Below are 15,612 nucleotides of genomic sequence, written 5' to 3'. Positions count from 1 at the left end.
ATGGCATGTGGGAATGCCCACATGTGTACACAATTTTGTCTTACATACAGTCATTCCAAGACGAAAGCTGGTGGGGATTGAAGCATCTTGTTATTGTCTGCATCATGACTAGTACGTACATATACTTTGAAGACGGTAGGAATTCACAAAGGAAAAGATAGGAAAAATCGCGGTGCACCGCTGGTGTACATCTTTACCGAGCCTTCACTGCATCTTTTCGTACGTGGCCATCAGAGAGCCTAGTCATATGGTGTTAGTAGGATAGATGCTGCTCACCACAGGCCAAAGCTTTTGAAACTTACCGATAAAAGTAGTCACCAGGCGAGAGCGCACTTGGCAGATATCTTCAGGTACCAACCAGATTGTGGCACCTAGCTTTCGCGCTATGCTGATGCTCAGCTTAGCGTTTGCGTATGCCTCCTCGTCGTTCCGACCAGGTGTTACGAGATCGTAGTCGACATAGCTACTCTTCATGCCATTGAGCACGTCAAGGAGGAAAAGGCCTGAAGCGATCGACTGGTCCTTAAAGTTGCGTATCGACGAGGATCTGCCACCGCGGTGCGACATTTCGTTTGCCCATTTGATCATCTCCGAATCTGTTATCTCGCGCTTGCCCATACGTTTGGCTAGGCCCGAGAGTGTATTTGTGATATCCCGGCGCATTAGTTGCCATACCAAACCAAGCGTGAGAGTTCGCTGACCATCAGTAATATCCGCTCCTTGTACACCTACCAACGAAAATCCCACGTGTTTCCCAAGCTCAGTGGCGTAGTTAGTATTCTCAACTGCCTTGAAACGCATCATTTCTCCCCCGGAAGCCGGAGGTTTATTGACGTGTCTCCAGTTGACACTGCCAGGCATCACTTTGTCGTATGCTTGCAGCAATACAGTTCCATCCCTAAGATCATCAAATAGAGAATTGACAGCGGGCTGTACGTCGAGAGAGTTGAGCCACAGGGTGAAAACTCTGGCTTCCCGCTCACCCTCAGCATCAAAATCTTCAACTTCAAGCTTCTCTTCTTCGGTGATTGGGTCGAGGCCTGGAACAGTGTTGAACAAGTTCGCCACAAACGCAAGGTTCAGCTTAGGGTTCCCTGCGACGAGCGAGGAGGGTGTCAGGAACTTCCGACAGCCCAGTTTGTCCGCATTAGTCAAGACTTGTTCTGCCCTCTGAACAACATCCTGGGTCTGAAGAGGACTCCGCGAGCAGGTCTCTGGGGCCAATTGGTTCAGAAGCACGGTGTAATTTTCACCATCCTTAACATCAGATGAAAAATTCGTCACCCTATAACAGAGTTAGTTGGCTGCATCTCTATGATTGTAGGTTTGGTCGTAGTTTCACAGCTGGAAACCTCGTGCCGGGAGAGTGCAAGGTACCTTCTGTTCCACTTAGCGTTCTTCAGATGATAATTGAACCAACGTAGAAGAATCTGCTCCGGTGGAAGGCGTAGGAACTGCTCCAAAGTTTCATCTTCCTCCAGGAGCCTGTACAGTTCAGGGTGCAGTTTGATATCAATCTTGCCCAAAAGACCCCGGCGGATAATCTGCCAGATCAATCCCAGAATAAGGTGCTCACGCACTTCTATGATGTCGCCGCTTCCTATGTTCACAACAGAACAGCCAATACCCTTGGCTGAATTGATCACGATGTTGTTGTTTTCCGTCATATGGAATGCATTCAGTTCTTTAATCTTCTTCCCGGCTTTGTTCAAAACGCGCTCATCAATAGTGTCCGGGACACTATCATTGATCAACTTCGCCAACACCAAGCCGTCCTTACATTTATCGAACATTTCGAACGTGTCGGTGGGAAAGGGTAGGGAGTGGCCAATGTCTGGATCACCAGCAAGAACAGCATTTATGTGCCTAGTGAATTCTGTTCTCTCATCCTCGTTAATCGTATGTGTCACATTCGCCGAGGAACCTTGGACATGGATCCTGCCTCCTATACTGCCTTTGGAGACATGTCGAGACGGGCCGGCTCCATTACCCGGAAGGACTGGTGCAGGAGCCGAAGCCGCCTGATTCTGCGTCGAAGCAAAGCGGAGTTTAGAAATAAGCTGTTGAGGTTTGTCTTAGCGACCACAGTACAAAGGGACGACCAAAAAGAGCACAGCGATAGTGGCATACTGACGTCCACATAATCTTCGAGCTCGACTCGGCGAGAGCTGTCGAGTTCAACTTCTTTCAAGGCCTGACGCACAACATCATAGGGCTTTCGTTCTGATTGTTGGGTGGCTTTAATAACGGTTGCCTCGTCTAAGGAGCCTTTATCATCAACATCCAGCTTTCGAAAAGCATCCTGGAGAGAGAAAATATCCGACTGCTCGAACTGCGGGTATTTTCTGCGCTGCAGAGTCAGTCGGCGCCGGGCAATATCTCGAATGGTGGGGTTTTCTATCGGAGCCATCGACTTGCCTTTGGAGTTTGATCACGTTCATCCTCAGGGGGTTTGCTCAGGTACTTTCCAATACAGACTGGCAAGTTGAGAGCTTAGTGAGGAGACGTCAATGGTTTTACAATAGGGGTTGTGAGCGTATGAATATAACAGTATAGAAGGGGTCACCGATCTGATGATGTAATTCGAATCAAAGATGGGTACAAGAAGAAGTTGGCAGTCTTCACTCGGCACTATTATAATGGAGTAAGCACGGCGTACTTAGGCACCTAGGTACGTAGTTGCGCTATTTTCCTCTACCTACTAGGAAAGTGGGGAAATAAAGGTGGGGGTTGCGAATACGGAGTAGTACTGCTACGTACTGCTTTTGTAGTACAGTACTTTGTAGTTATTAGCCGACAGGTAAGGCTCAATCATCTTGTATGTTCAGATCTCTTCGTTAGTTAGCAAAATGAATACCTACGTAATTATTCCATGACATGGATGGATCTGAAGGGTGTAGTCTTGGTCATTCTACGGCTTATTTGCACCATCATGGTCATGGATGGATGAAAATTAAATCGCGTGGCACACCCGATGATCAGCACGGCCATACTTTCTTCTGTATTACATGGTAATTACGGTCTTTCCAGTGGTTGGTACTAGTAAGTAGTAGTTACCAGTCCGTACGCAGTCTATTGCTGTGATCCTAGGTCGAACATGGGGTAGCCTATCTTGTAGATATACAGTAGCGGCCCCTGGCAGGATCTAAATGCAGTCCAGTCGGTCGATGTCTGCTTCATGGGTTTCCTCATTGCCACGCCGGCGACTTACTGTAAATGTGTCCCGACTGAATTGTCGTTTCCTTGCAACCTTGGAGCTCGGCTTTGCCAAGAATTCGGTGCAGCTTCACGTTATCTAGGCTCTGAGATGCTTATTTGACCACGCACTAAAGACAGTATAAGCACGAGGAGAACAACGGTGAATAGATCTATATCTGGTCAGCACACACCAATCTAGCGCTTTTATTCTCTGAAGTACTTTTGGTCTACCTTAACTATTGGCTATATCACCATCGCGCAGTCTAACTACGTGGCCTTCTTCTATGCTAACCGCCTTGTCACCATATTCAATAGCCCTCGCATTTGCTTGCTACCAAACGCATTGGCTCGTGCTCCGTCATACCGGGCTCTTAAGAGCTTGATGTCAAAGGACAGTCAAAAGGGTACTTTCTTTGGGGCCTTTACTCCGGGTAAACCCCCTAGAAGTACGACCCCGCAGCCCGACAACGGTACGAAAGACCTCCTACAACGTTCTCGAGGAGAGGACCATACGGTCTCACATAGACATGGGTTGAGTCCGCGTCGCTACCCCAAAGACTGTCCTCCGCTTAAGGTTAGGTGGTTCTATGCTGTGGATTCGCCCAAATGGAAACCCGGGCCCCGCGATCAAAAGGGTGACTCGAAACCTTTAGCGCCCCCAAAGAAGTTTGTCCCGTTCATTTCCAGAGACTCTGAAGCCGTCGAGGATGCATTTCAAGCACTTTTACAGTCTGATGTCGAGAACGAGCATGACTCACACAGCAGGTCGGTAGGAGGTGCGTCGTCCGAGCCCACCAAGGTTCCCGTGAATGAAGACTCCCTTTTTGATGTTATTATTGAACAAAGGGAGCTTCGGCCGGCCTACTGGATAGGCCCCGTCTACGAAGTTCGTCGCGGAACTTGGTTTTTTCAAGACGGGTCGACAACAAAACCATGTGAAGAAAACTTGGCTACCCAGCTTGAAGAGGGTTATCTTAAGTCAAAGCCATGGCGGTATACAAGCCCTACCTATTCTGCTAAGTTTCCTGTGAGAACAAATGACAATGAAAAAGGTAATATTGAAATTATGTCTTTGCGAAGTTAGAGGCTTACTTTGCCTACAGTACCCGGGTCTTCCAATGAGTCTGAGAATTCGGGGCATACAACTCCTGTGACTAAGAATGAACCTGAAACGTACCGTCTGTTTGGCGCTTATATGAATAGTATAGTGACTTATCAGGATTCTAAGACAGCGTTACTGGTGAACGACGATTTCATGTCCAGGGTGAGCACAACAGTCTATCAAAAGCTAGGTGGCATTCCAGGGACGAAGCTCGTACGTGGTTGTAACGAAACGAACAAACAGAAAGAGGCGGAGGATAAGAGTTGCGTCGAAATGAAATCATCTGGGGAAGAATTACAAGAGGTCTTGCCTGGGGATACTCAAGAAAGGACAGTTTCACAGATGGGTGGACCATTTACGTCTCGATACCAAACATCGGACGATGAAGGTATCTCGGTCGAGGAAAAACCGACTGTTGAGCAGCGCGTTTCAACGGATATGGCTGAGCTCGAAGAGCGAGCACGCAAGCAAGCACAAAGGGAAATGGAGGATTCCAGGAAGGTTGAGGATAAAGATCGGGGAATCGATCACCTAGTCTTGGTCACTCATGGAATCGGTCAGCGACTTGGCATGCGTCTAGAGAGTGTTAACTTCATACACGACATCAACGTACTGCGCAAAACTCTAAAGAGTGTCTACAGAGCCTCTCCTGATCTTCAGGCTCTTAACTCTGATTTTCCGGACAAGCACGAAAACTGCCGCATCCAGGTTCTCCCGGTGTAAGTAGCACCCTGCCTTGTCTCGGATTAAATCTGTGCTTTGACCTTTGTCCCACCATGTGAAATTTTCTCCATCTTCACATTTAATTTTCCGGGAAGACTATTAGCGTGCCAGGGCTAATAGTTTCCAGGTGCTGGAGACATCTTCTGGACTTCCCATATCAAAAGGAGCACCAATCCCGTACAGAATGCGATCTGGGTGACGCGAAAGGCTCCGAGAGTACCCCATATCCGAGCTTGTCCGATATAACACTTGACAATGTTCCTGCAGTTCGAGGCCTCATCTCAGATTTGGCGATGGATGTGCTTCTCTACCAAAGTGATTACTGTGAGCATATCTCTCGGATAGTCAAGCAGGAGTGCAACCGGATTTTGGACCTTTTCAAAAAGCGAAACCCTTCTTTCCGTGGCTCTGTAAGCCTTTGTGGGCATTCACTTGGAAGCGCCATCCTTTTTGATATACTTTGTCATGAACAGCAAAACTCACGGCCTACTGAAGCCTCACATTGTGGCTCTGACGATAATTGTGCAAAAGTAATCCAGGGCGATTATTTGGACTTCAATTGTGATGATTTGTTCTGTTTGGGATCTCCAATAGCACTGTTCCAGATGCTCAAGGGAAAAACCATTGCTGGGCGACCACAGAGGCAACATGCATCATCAACCCGTCCCGAAGGCGAAAATGGGACAGTCAAGTCGCAATCTAGCTCTTCTGCGCTTCATGATTATGGAAATGCAAAGCTTCAGCATCAAACTCTGACTTCAATATCCTCTCCAAAATGCCGACAATTGTTCAATATTTTCCATCCTTCTGACCCGGTTAGTTACCGTCTAGAGCCTCTCATTTCGCCAGCAATGTCATCACTCAAACCTCAGCCATTGCCGTCAGTCAAGAAAGGAATTTAGACGACATCGGGTCAGAGTCTATCATTGATTAGCAGTCGTGTCGGACAAAGTGTGGGGTCATTGTGGACGAACTTCACATCCGGTGTCGCAAGCAGTTTGCTTAACCGAAGCCTTGGTCTTACTTCGGAAGATACTGCATCCTCCGAAGTAGGCCTTAATACAACTCTGCATGCCCAGAAATCACAATCATCAGCTTCTGACCCCGGCTCTTCTCATCAAATGGAAGCTATCAGAAATCCTACTCTCATTGACTCAAATTTAGAAACACTCTATGAAGGGTATCGTAAGGCCGGGGAGGGCGGCAAGCCGAAGGATTCTCAGAGCAACGTAGGGGATTCTTTTGAATCACTTGGAGCCGATCATCATGGGAGGAGACTTATGATTGAAGATGCGAAAGTGAGGACTTTGAACTCCAATGGAAGGGTGGACTATAGTATACAAGAGTAAGACACCTGCTTGTTACTTTATATGCTTTACAATATCTCAAATCTAATTACAGAACGCTGATCTTTCACAGAGGGGCCTTCGATATATCAATGATTGCTAGTATTGCTAGCCATCTCAGCTATTGGTCTGATGAAGACGTGTGCCATTTCATGATGTCGCAAATGCTTTGTAGGAGGTCCGGAGGGGCTGCATAGCAAATTTGGACATAGTGTTGCTTGCTGATCAAAGTTCGACCTACCTACATGTAATGAATGGTATTTTTATGTGCTTCACACTTAACCAAGACATTTAAGAGAAGGGTTAAATGCCAGCGCGTGATGTCCAACTTATTTGACCTGAGACATAAGCGTCGAGCACGTGAGCTACGGGCATAGATTATTCATTGTTCACACGGATTCCTAAATCTCTTGAGCTAGGACCATTGATGCGTGCTCCGTACTATGACTATAATTATATCTAATAAGTATACTCTGTGGTAAGAGAGCTATATGGTAGACATCGCAGCTCATATGTTAGCTGTTGATGATAATGCCGGCATATTCCCTAGGAGGCAGTGATTTGAACAAGAGGGGAAATCATCAATTGATGTATCGAGCGCGCCGTGATAGGCGGGCCTTACAAGTGCAGGACTGTTAGGAAGAGTCGGCTTGGGGTACATATTACCTTAGCCCTGTTTCTAGTTCCACTATTGGACATGGGTAAGTTCGGCATGACGTTCACCGATGTTTCCTCGTACTTCAGGTACCATCTCCCATGATGTCTTCATCAATTTCCAGACCACCATTTAGTTCTCCAACAGCATCGCCACTGACCCTTGAAGCATCAGGCCACCTCTGATTTCTAGATAAGATTTGAAGACTTTCGTTTCCCAGCTGCAACTCACTGCTACATTGGTTAGCATCTTTCGTTATTAGTCCTAGTACCCGAGCCTCTTCGACCAAACGTGTTCGCATCAGTATTTCACTATTGAGGTACGATTCATGGCGCGCAAAAAACCGAAGCATTGTTGCATCTGCTTGACCATGCAGATGCAGTAGCGTAGCGCTGAGGTTGCCAGACATTACGAGCAACGCCACGAATTCTTCGATATTTGCAGAAAATGCCAATGGTGCAAACGTGCGTTGTGCCACATCCGCTGCAGTGAGGGCCGAGAAAGTCCTGCCTAGCTTGATAACAAGAAACGAATTGTAAGCGTGGAACAGCTGAGAGACTAGGCCCTCATTATTGTCCTAGAAAAAGTCAGTCTAACCGATACGTGACAATTGTACTCCCATCTGTTAACATACAGCACGCCAAACTGACCGACCAATGTCGATCTCAGCTCTCAACTTTGGAAAGTCGCCCCTCTCAAAAGCGTCGACCAAGGATGCGTAGGGTTTTGTTAACGTTTGGTATACTTTCAAAACGTGTGCAGAGATCACTCTAGGCGATGAGATCAACTATAACAGTAGCGTATGTCAGTCAAAGCATAATTCGGGTGCTTCGTTGCAAGTTGGCTACCTTTCCGTGCGCCAGCAGGCTAGCTAATATCCACTTCTTATAGCCTTCGATCATTATTTTGCTGACAGAGTCATTGACAGGAGACGATATGACGATGCTTAGCCAATGTAACGCCTTATCCCATTCCTTTAAGGCCAGGTATATCATTGCGCCATACAGAAAAAATCTCATATGATCTCTGTATGTCAGCTTTGCAGAGAAGCCAGATGCATCGGAGATGAACGTATCGCCGAAAGTGTCTTCGGAACACAACGGACGACTGATATGCTTGCGGTAGGCTTGGACTGAACTGGTGGGAAATTGGAAAACCCATCTTTCCATAACCGGTAAAGCATGATGATAAGACTTGGAAAGGAGGGTAAGTCTGAGGAACGTAACATGTGATGATGTAAGGACACCAGGTGAGTTTAGTCGAAGCAATGCCTCCTTCATCACTTGGACCGCTAGGAACGGCTATTGGAGGTCAGCTATAAAGCAATAAACGATTCATGTTGGCTTGGAGGGTGCCTACCTTCGCAGTAACTTCAGCAGCTTGTGCCAGGAGTTCAACAAGTCGGCGCCACTCATAGCCAGCATACCGGACCTGGATTGGATCAAAATGTTGAAGAAAATAGGCCACTCCAGCCCATAAATCATTCCCTGGCTTGATCTCGTCCGGCACATTTTCCTTTGTTCGTTTTTGTAGATTGTCGACGTGAAGATTGAGAATCAAGAGGTAGGATAACGTGTGCTGTGACGGATCGAGGTTCTGCGAGGTAAATGGTCATATACGTAAGCATGCCTTATATACCATCTTGCATAAGAATCCACAAGCCATGCTCTTCCACCCTCACCCGCAAAAATTCTGGCCGTGCTTACATCTAGGAGATATTGAGTGTCAAGATCCTTATCGCAATTCTTGATGTATGCAACCAGGTCACGGATTTGTGTGTCATATCTTTCATCGCGCGTATTGTTTATTGCACGAAGTTCAGACGAGGCCGAAGTGAGATGTGCGAGAATCTCTGCCATCTTCTGTGGGTTGTACGACCTGTAGCTGAGTAGTGGCCAGTTGAGTACAGATAAAGGACGAAAGATGAGCGCGGCGGGTTGTTGAAGGGGGAAGTAGTAGTAGTAGTAGTAGTAGTAGTAGTAGTAGTAGTAGTAGTAGTAGTAGTAGTAGTAGTAGTAGTAGTAGTAGTAGTGGTGGTGGTGGTGGTGGTGGTGGTGGTGGTAGTAGTAGTTGACAGTACCACCCACTTATTACCTCATACACGGTGCATGCACCTTAGCTACAACAGCTAACTAGAGCAGACTAGCTTACTCGCGACCACCTTGCCTCAGTACAAATCAAGGGTAAGATAGTAATACAGGACTAGTAGTATATACGTGGAATACTCACTACTGCTTCACTTCACTTACCAATATGACCGATCTTTTTAACACCAAGGGCCACACTCATGGTTCGTGAGGCACTAAGTGTGTCATTTCCCCAGCCATATTCAAATATGTAGAGACTAGGAATACTAGTAGTACTCAAGGATCAAGGGAAAGAGTTTGATATCAGTGTAATATCCAACCTTGATATGCTGTAGTTTATACTAGTTGTTACAGCAGCACAACAGAACAGTTGTTGTAGGCATCGGGGCCGACATTATACTGACAGTAGTAAGCTACTGAGCGTCATGTCAAACAATAAACTGTTGAAAGGAGCATTCACCGAGGTCATCGTATGGGCAAAACATTAACCAGCCGAAGAGGCCGAAACGGATACTTCTCGGTGCACGGGGTACATACTAGTACTGAAAGTCTACTGATTGCTTAGGTAATATTACCAACTTTAATCCGTGACCCCTCACTTCCCGTGTTCTTACCCAATGTCTTACATTCTCCTTAGTGAAATTTAGCAAATGTCGCTTACACAGTCTTCTGCCGGCAGTATCGCAAGCACTGCATCCGTAGCTGCTAGGCGGCTAGCGGTCCTATCAAACGCTGAGCGCAATGAAGCATTAACGGCGCTGTATGAGGGTCTTTTGGCTAACAAGGATGCCATCCTAGCCGCCAACGCAAAGGATGTCGCATTGGCAAGCCGTGCCGCGGAGGACGGCGATTTGAATTCTAGCGTCTTGAAGAGGCTTGACTTATCAAGGCCGGGAAAATACGATGATATGTTGCAAGGAATCCTCAGTGTGCGGGACTTGACCGATCCAAGTAAGAATACTCGATTGTTTTAGTGTGCGCGTTCTGACCTGTCGAAGTTGGAAACGTGACTCTGAGGACACTGCTCGATGATGGACTTACATTGGAGAGGGTGAGCTGTCCCATTGGGGTGTTGTTGATAATTTTCGAAGCTCGCCCTGAGGTGATCGCAAATATTGCTGCCTTATCTATCAAGTCTGGCAATGCAGCTATCCTAAAAGGTTTCAGTCACATACCCGCTTTAGATTTTCATGCATTGCTGACCATAGTAACAGGCGGGAAAGAATCAACTGAATCTTTCGTCGCAATATCGACGGTGATCTCCCAAGCCATATCGAGCACCCGCGTTCCCAAGTCCTCCGTCCAGCTCGTACAGACCAGAGACGTGGTTTCTTCCTTGCTGGCCCAAGATACTTTGATTGATTTAGTCATCCCTCGCGGGTCGAACGACCTTGTTCGCTTCGTCAAAGACAACACCAAAATTCCAGTATTAGGCCACGCAGACGGCCTTTGCTCCGCTTACGTACATCATGACGCGGACCTGGAAGTTTCCGTTAAAGTGCTCGTCGATTCCAAGACGGATTATCCGGCCGCTTGCAATTCTCTCGAGACCCTGCTGGTGAATGAAGCTGTTTTGAGGACCATACTACCTACTGTTGCCAAGGCCCTCGTGGCGAAGGGTGTTACTTTGAAGTGTGACGAACCCTCGAAAAGTGCGCTGGCGGATACTTTAGACTCTGCGCAAATGAGTTCTATCGTGGATGCCGTCGAGTCCGACTATAATACAGAGTTTCTGGATCTGATCCTTGCTATCAAGACGATACCTGCATCTGCTCCCGGTTCAGGTGTTGATGCAGCGATCGACCACATCAATACCCATTCCTCAAAGCATACCGACATAATCTTGACCAAGTCAAAGGCCACTGCGGATTACTTCATGAGCAGCATCGACAGTGCCGGTGTTTTCTGGAATGCTTCAACAAGATTCGCAGACGGTATGAGGTATGGCTTTGGCACAGAGGTCGGGATCAGCACCAATAAGATCCATTCCAGAGGTCCCGTGGGACTAGATGGTCTCACGATTTACAAGTACCTGATTCGGGGTGATGGGCATAGAGCAGGAGACTACTTCGATGGCGTTGGGGGTAAAAAGTGGAAACATGAAGCTCTACCATTGTAATATATAGAACAGTAGTAGAGAAATTTATAGGTATTCAATGATTTAACTCCATTTTCATTTTCATCCAGTTAAGCTCGCCTGGAACCCTCATAATATTCGGTCTGGCATCGGGCATTCTAATAAACGTTGGAGCAACGGCCGGTAAAGAAGACTCCTAGGTATGCATGATTCCACAAGTCGTCATCACCAGCACGATGAACCGCTACCAGACACAAGAAACGGAAAATATTTAACCAGCGTTCCTTACACCTTGAAACCGCGAGACCTTCTGCGTCCACGGGCTCTCTCAAACTTACGTCCCTTGCTGCGGACGTAGGGTTTCTGTTCAAGGTTAGTTATGCAAACCATATTTGTGCGTAGGGTATTTAACATGCCTTGTGGCTGTGGGGGCCGAAACCGAAGTGCTTCACTGCCTCCCGAGCATTCTTGGGTCCGCGGAGGAGGAGAGTGTTCGCTCCAGTAGGGGCACGCAGAGCAAGCTGGTCCAGAGTCAAGGTCTCACCACCGGCCTTCTCAATCCTGGCCCTAGCAGTAGCAGTGAAACGAAGGGCTGCAATGGACAGCTTCGGGACAGTAAGAAGACGGTTGTCGTCAGTGATGGTGCCGATCACAACGATGGTCTTGCCCTTGTGGGAGTCGGTCACATTGGAAACAATGCGCGAGAGCGAAACGGGGGGGCGGTTGATCCTGGACATGAAAAGGCGGCGCAAGACGACCTTGTTGAAGTTGGATTCCGTACGACCTGCAAAATTTCCACCACCTATCAGTTTCCCATGGCTGAAAATCGGTTGCACATAGAAGGCGGAGACATACGGGCGAGGAAGCGGTAAAGCTTCACCAAGACTTGCAGGTAAACGTTCTCGCTCTTGGGCGCCTTGCGATGGGTGCCGCGCACATGGTGGCGGTCCAAGTCGATACCTGTATCCCAAAATCAGTATTCGCCAAGTGAGAATAGGAACTGTCCATGGTGTTGAGCCAAAAGATAAGTCGCAACCCGCGAAAATCTTCGGCGAATGAATATATCACCACGTCAATTGAACGTACCCATGGCTGCTGTTATTGATGGGACACCTGAAAGTTGGCTGGCTATCGCACCCGTAGTCAAGGTGAAGCTGGTGAGGTTTTCAATCTACGATTTTCAGATGCACGGTGTGTGCGGGTTGAGCCCTACACTAGTCCCAATACGGTAGCCAAGATCATTTGATGCCCAATATTCAAGGCATGAACCATTCATTGTACTAGTTACTCCAGTTTAAATCCTGACTATCCTAGCACTGTGTGCTAAATAAATTATAGTTTTAGTGGGGAGCTCCATTTATCCTGCTATCATTTATCATTGGACGTTGACCTCACATACTGTTGATTCATTAAGGAGCGATCCCTCCGGTTCCCCTCTGGACCACATATCTTTCTTATCTGTAGGCGTGTGCCCTTCCTCTAACAAATTCTATAGTGTACTCCGTAGGCTATGATCCATAAATATGTTGCATCTTTCCCACTTTTACCCCGCATAGTCTAGCATAACCCACTCCATCTCACTTGACCTACCGTGTCAACTATTATATTCTATACAAAAACAAATTCCTTACATCAAACAATGCTCTACAAAGGTTTTTATATCTATGTAATATATTTTAGTTATCTCCACATGCGTAATTATGGAGGGGCACTCTGCCGAACATAGCCATCGCCCGACAATGGGAAATTTGCACATTGAATAGCGGCAAGGTCAAAGAGGGTATATGATACGTACTGTCACCTAACAAAGAAATCCTTTTTATAATCAAAAAGAAAAGTTGGAACATGTTTTATCTACCAGGTGTAATTTGTATTCATTGGGGTGCCGTGGCCATATTTACTGATGTTATATCTATCATTTCTCCAAACCCACTAAAAAGTCCCGGGTTAACTCGAAGCTGAGCCAACTACTAGCCATACTGGGAGCCACCTTGAGAAGATTTGGCACGATTCCTTTGAACAGGCCACGCAAGCCCTCTTGCGCCACAATGGCCCTTACGGCGTCCGTAATTGATGCATATTGATATCCCATCCCAGACATTGTATTAATCTGAAAGCGCCGTCGGAGAACATCGCTGAAGCCGTAGCCTCCATATTAGCTAATCATAACGAGGAGCAATCGATGTTTCCTGGTGGGGCTTACAATGGGTATGTGCTTGTTTGTGCTACTGCACCAGAAACTGCACCGGCAAGTAGTTTACGCAGGGGTCCTGGTGTCGCATCACCTTCAGGGGTCAAATACTTGCGGACCGATTCATACGTCATGAAGTTGAGGCCAACCTAAATGCACTTAGTTACAGGTGGTATAGTGTGAGCGTTCCGGGCTTACTGACATAGGGGGCGACACCAGCAACGGTAGGCACAATGCCACGGTAAAGACCTACAATACCGCCTTCGTTTCTATATATCAAGACCATTGTCGTAAACATGCCCGGTAACTGCTCGCCAACCCCTCGGTGACTGAGAGCTTCAAATGACGCTGACTGGATAGAGAGTCGAGTTCTGACAATATCAAGAGGGTAAGTTATCGTCACGGATGTGATGCCGGCAGCGGCACCACACAGAAGCCGCTGCATGGCTGATAATTCGGCATTTGGCGAAGATTCCGCGAACTAGAGTCTACGTTAATCAAACCTCCAACCCGGTCGTCCCCTATGGCTTATATTCGCAATTCAAACGCATTGTACAATCGAGGCGTACAATCTCAAAGCCGGTACGTATTCATTTTCAACTCACCTTCTTGTAGAAATTATAGCTGCCGAATTGAACCGCCGAATAAGGAATGATGCGAATACAGTTCGTGCCATTTCCGCGCATGAAGCCTCTCCATCCCTCCTCCTTTCCGATTTTGACGAGCGCTTTCCATATAGATAATTTGTATTCTTCTCTGCCGACACTCTGAATCTGGAGGAGGATTTTGAGACGTTCGAGTGGTGATACAAGTGTCCTCGACACCGCACCCGCTACTCCTCCGGCTATGAAAGCAGCAACAACGGGTTCGGCAATTCTGGACCTGGCTTTATTGATGAAACTGGGCGCTTTCTCCGTGAATTGATCCTTTTAAGGCGACAACAGTCGTGAGCTTGAAGATGTACATGATAACTCCTGTAGCCATACCTGTATAATGTTGGACATGGGTGGTTGAGGCATTTTGAAGTCTGCACTTTGCCCGTTCGATGGGATACATCGACCTGACCGGTAACGGCCCAAGCTGATGGTCCTTGATAAGAGACCGAGGTGAATCAATCCGGTAGTAGCAGGATGCGGGGAACACGACGTTCAGTAAGCCAGTATGTGACAGACGTACTGGACAGGCCTATCCAGGGGTTGTTATGAGCAACATTGAATCTAAAGAACAGCCAATGGACGCAGCTTGAGGGGTCGAAACACTAGTACCTATAGAGAGACGATGGAAATGGAGTGCTTGCGGATCATTCATTCGGTATGTTGTCTATTGGCCTTGGGATAATGGTCTCTGGTGGTTTGTTGGGACCCAGTGCCCCCTGCCGTTGTCCTAAGAATAGGACGGGCCCAAGACGCATACGAGAGAAAAGCTGGTGAAGGTGCTATTGCATACGTGCAATAGAGATGCAAAAGGCTTTATTACAGCGATAGCAAGCCTTTAATGAATCACCCACAAATAGTTATAGTTCAGAAGGTATAGGTGGAATGAGAATAAGAATGCAAGACAATATGGTCTGGAATAGTACGAAGCCAAAGTCGTCCGGCACTAGCAGGCTGGATTGCCAAACAAATCACTGCTGGTCACTGCTGTGTTGTTGTGGAGTAAAGAGGGTCAGTCCCGGGAAGAGAAACCGCAGCGGAAATCGAGGATTCACATCGGGGACACCCGTCTCCTGCCTATTAGAAAGATACTATTCTAAACTCGATATCACCACCTAATCTTTCTATATAAAGGAGATTTTTACTAGTATGTTGATATGAGCATAATATAAAATCTAATATAAAGGCTACTTTAGAATCTAATAGAGGGTTCAATACATGTAATAGAATAATCTAGCTACCAGGATCATGATCATCAGGATAATGTATTATAGTGGTTATTTAATTTATAAGATAATTAATAATAATATTTTTAAAAAAATTAATCTTTATACTTATATTTATAACTAAGACATACTTTTTCTATTATTTTATTATGTTTATTCTTATAGTCTTATTACTCAAATCCTATAAAATAATTTATTTGATTATATTTATATAAAAATTTAGAAATTATTTTGATAATAAGTATTCTAAGTCCTTCAATTCATTGATTTATAAGACTAATATAGAAATAATTATAACAGAATTTAAAGAAGTACTAGTTTTTCTAGATAATATTATAAATTATTTTTTACTTA

At 46.4% G+C, this 15,612-nt stretch overlaps 5 protein-coding genes across 5 annotated transcripts; 2 read left to right on the top strand and 3 right to left on the bottom strand.

The window, feature by feature from the left end:
- Positions 1-36: 36 nt before the first annotated feature.
- Positions 37-2,828, bottom strand: sac6 (fimbrin). The gene is made up of 6 exons (XM_025701967.1): positions 2,761-2,828; positions 2,419-2,631; positions 2,135-2,345; positions 1,378-2,060; positions 303-1,285; positions 37-239 (listed from the first exon to the last, which is right to left on the bottom strand). Exons 2-6 carry the CDS (start codon positions 2,439-2,441, stop codon positions 205-207), a joined length of 1,935 nt encoding a protein of 644 aa, XP_025557255.1. The 5' UTR covers positions 2,442-2,631; positions 2,761-2,828; the 3' UTR covers positions 37-204.
- A 752-nt stretch (positions 2,829-3,580) lies between these two features.
- Positions 3,581-6,372, top strand: BO88DRAFT_420271 (DDHD family phospholipase; the record flags this gene model as incomplete). The annotated part of the gene is made up of 5 exons (XM_025708433.1): positions 3,581-4,250; positions 4,302-5,019; positions 5,151-5,433; positions 5,497-5,903; positions 5,961-6,372. 5 exons carry the CDS (start codon positions 3,581-3,583, stop codon positions 6,370-6,372), a joined length of 2,490 nt encoding a protein of 829 aa, XP_025557254.1.
- Positions 6,373-6,798: 426 nt separating this feature from the next.
- BO88DRAFT_399004 (putative COP9 subunit 3) lies at positions 6,799-9,089 on the bottom strand. The gene is made up of 5 exons (XM_025705344.1): positions 8,731-9,089; positions 8,384-8,620; positions 7,873-8,325; positions 7,659-7,811; positions 6,799-7,601 (listed from the first exon to the last, which is right to left on the bottom strand). The coding sequence occupies exons 1-5, from the start codon at positions 8,881-8,883 to the stop codon at positions 7,110-7,112; spliced, it is 1,488 nt and encodes a 495-aa protein (XP_025557253.1). The 5' UTR covers positions 8,884-9,089; the 3' UTR covers positions 6,799-7,109.
- A 672-nt stretch (positions 9,090-9,761) lies between these two features.
- Positions 9,762-11,389, top strand: BO88DRAFT_477283 (glutamate-5-semialdehyde dehydrogenase; the record flags this gene model as incomplete). Its single annotated transcript, XM_025711967.1, has 2 exons — positions 9,762-10,062; positions 10,110-11,389. The coding sequence occupies 2 exons, from the start codon at positions 9,762-9,764 to the stop codon at positions 11,228-11,230; spliced, it is 1,422 nt and encodes a 473-aa protein (XP_025557252.1). The 3' UTR covers positions 11,231-11,389.
- Positions 11,390-11,473: 84 nt separating this feature from the next.
- On the bottom strand, positions 11,474-14,398 carry BO88DRAFT_430383 (solute carrier family 25 member 42; the record flags this gene model as incomplete). Its single annotated transcript, XM_025709245.1, has 8 exons — positions 11,474-11,551; positions 11,605-11,972; positions 12,044-12,148; positions 13,118-13,323; positions 13,392-13,528; positions 13,582-13,860; positions 13,985-14,305; positions 14,366-14,398. 8 exons carry the CDS (start codon positions 14,396-14,398, stop codon positions 11,474-11,476), a joined length of 1,527 nt encoding a protein of 508 aa, XP_025557251.1.
- Between the last annotated feature and the right edge of the window lie 1,214 nt (positions 14,399-15,612).

The sequence above is a fragment of the Aspergillus vadensis genome, assembly GCF_003184925.1.
Source record: "Aspergillus vadensis CBS 113365 unplaced genomic scaffold BO88scaffold_40, whole genome shotgun sequence".
Lineage (NCBI taxonomy): Eukaryota > Fungi > Ascomycota > Eurotiomycetes > Eurotiales > Aspergillaceae > Aspergillus > Aspergillus vadensis.
The sequence above is the reverse complement of the archived record's forward strand: the minus strand, read 5'-3'. Positions and strand labels throughout refer to the sequence as shown.